At 54.8% G+C, this 2347-nt stretch overlaps 1 protein-coding gene across 2 annotated transcripts in view; it reads left to right on the top strand.

The window, feature by feature from the left end:
• The first annotated feature begins 227 nt into the window (after positions 1–227).
• The window catches only part of KDELR2 (KDEL endoplasmic reticulum protein retention receptor 2), a 23544-nt gene continuing 21424 nt past the window's right edge, over positions 228–2347 (top strand). Inside the window, exon 1 of one of the 2 annotated variants that reach the window (XM_017533798.1) lies at positions 228–481. In XM_017533798.1, coding sequence (XP_017389287.1) covers positions 391–481 — 91 coding nt within the window. In that variant the 5' untranslated portion in view covers positions 228–390. The remainder of the gene's footprint in view (positions 482–2347) is intronic. The other variant, XM_017533799.2, reaches the window with a different exon arrangement.

Below are 2347 nucleotides of genomic sequence, written 5' to 3'. Positions count from 1 at the left end.
AAAAAAAAAAAAAAAAAGCCTGTAGAGCTCTTTTGATATGTGGGAGGGAAAAAAAATCCCCGGGAGTGTTATTTCAAAAAGTAAAGGAAACTGCTGGCATCCGAGGAGAAGCCGGAAAGCCGGCAGGGAAAAGCTGGCAGAGAGTCAGGGGTCTTCTGGCAAGGGAGTCCCTGAGGCCTGGCCGGGCCTGCGCTCGTCCCCTTTAAGGGGCGGGGCAGGGGCGGGGTCTGGCACCGCTTTCCCAGGCTGCCCCGCGCGCGCGCGCCGACAGTTCGGCCACGTCCCTGGCCACGTCGCGGCCGCTCTCGCCATCTTCGCCGCTTCCTCTCAGGGGCTGCTGCTCCCTGAGCCGCCGAGCTCCGGGGCCGCCGCGCTGCGCCGACCGCCGCCATGAACATATTCCGGCTGACCGGGGACCTGTCCCACCTGGCGGCCATCGTCATCCTGCTGCTGAAGATCTGGAAGACGCGTTCCTGCGCGGGTGAGCGGCCGGGGAAGGCCCCGAGAGGCTCGGGTGCGGGGGCCGGGTCTGGCAGAGGACCCGCTGACCTCGGCCGCCTCACGGCCCGCGGGGCCTGCGCCGGCCAGACACACCTCCTCGGACGGCCTAGCGGGTGCCCGGACCCGAGGGGCAGCAGTCTGCGGGCCCTCGGTGTGGGCGCCGCGGGGCCAGGTGTCGCAGCGCGGGGCCCCGCTCTGCACCCGATCCCGGCGCGAACTTGAGCCGTCGGGGCGCACCCGGCTGCGCGGGGCCCTGCTCTGTCTGAAAAGTTGGCGTGGGTGGGAGGTTCCGGCAGGCGTGGCCCCTCCGTGGGCTTGAATGGGGGCGCTTCTCTGGCCGGGGTCCCGCTTGGGGCTGCCAGGGGTGCAAGGAACCCGCGTATCAATGGCACGGGCGGGAGGAGAATGGGCAGGATCGCTGCTGACTGGGCCTGACGTGGCAGCCCAGCCAGCTCGGGAGGTGGGGCGGGCGCGGGGAGAGGTCATCTGGCTCCCCACCCTGCCCGTGCAAGGCTTGGGCTCTAGGTGTGGTGCAGTGGGGTCGGATCAGGCATGTCCTTAGAGTTGTGTGGGCTTCACCCAAGCCCTTGGATCCAGGATCACACCTGCCAGGGAAGGAGCTTGCGGGGAGGTCTAAAGTGATTTTCTTGGCATAATTAACTCTGCTTTGGGAAAAACTATCTGGTTTGTCAAACTCCAAGTGCCTTCATCTAATGACGGGTTCTCTTAAAATTGCGGCACCCGGGGACCGCGGAGGTCTCTCCTCTGGGCTGCTGCCGTTCCTCACTCCACGTCACCAGTGAGTTGGCTGCTGCCCTGTTCAGGAGTACAGATTTCATGCAGGCACTGCTGGTAGGCAGTGAAGCGAGTCTTTCCTAGATAATGGTTGTGGACTTTACATTTCATTAATTTTAAAGGCATAATAATCGCAAGCTTTTCACTTCTTTTTTTTTTTTTTTTTGAAACAGGGTCTCGCTCTGTCACCCAGGTTGGAGTGCAGTGGTGCGATCACTGTTCACTGCAGCCTCTGCCTCTCCTGGCTCAAATAATCCTCCTGCCTCAGCCACCTGAATAGCTGGGACTCTAGGCATGCACCACCACACCTGGCTAATTTTTTTCTTTTTTGCTATTTTTTTTGTAGACACAAGGTTTCACCATGTTGCCCAGGCTTTAACTTTTAAAAAAATTCCTTAAACTTATTTTTAATGCTCGGCGAAATAACTTTTGTTGAAATCAAGAACTTAATATTTTCAGAGGCAGTAAAAGACAATCCTGAAGGATCTGGGTGGCAGAGACTCTGTTTACCTGATTTCTTTCTTAAAATGTTGACGTCTAGAGTCACACTTCATTTCTATCTAACTCTGCTGTCTGCAGGCCTCACCTGTCTAACTGAGATCCAGGAAGTAAGCAAAACCAAAAAGACCTTTGAGCAATCAAAATGGGTGTTACAAAGTCCGTGTGCCAGTGTGCCTGACTTGGAGGTGATCTCTCAATTGATACATAGTTCTGAGAGGCTCCATTGTATGATTTCCAATGACAACAAATAATTGCAGCAATTCTGAGAACTGACTTTGAGGCACTTGCTTTCTAGCAAGTAGTCTCCTGATAGCTTTATATAGCTTATCCCAGGTTATCATTAAAATAACCCTAGGAGTTAGGTGCTGTTGTTCCCATTCTTTTATGGGGGAACTGAGTCTTAGGGAGGCGAATAAATTAGTGATAGAGCCAGGATTGAAGCACAATTAGTACCTCAAAGGATCTGAGTGATGAACGTCTAATGGAGCTGAAATAAACACTGGATACCGAACCAATATGTGTAGATTATTTTTTGTTACACTCAGATGAT

The sequence above is a fragment of the Cebus imitator genome, unplaced genomic scaffold (assembly GCF_001604975.1).
Source record: "Cebus imitator isolate Cc_AM_T3 unplaced genomic scaffold, Cebus_imitator-1.0 Scaffold82, whole genome shotgun sequence".
NCBI classification, from domain to species: Eukaryota; Metazoa; Chordata; class Mammalia; order Primates; family Cebidae; genus Cebus; species Cebus imitator.
This window is presented reverse-complemented; position numbering and strand designations above follow the sequence as displayed.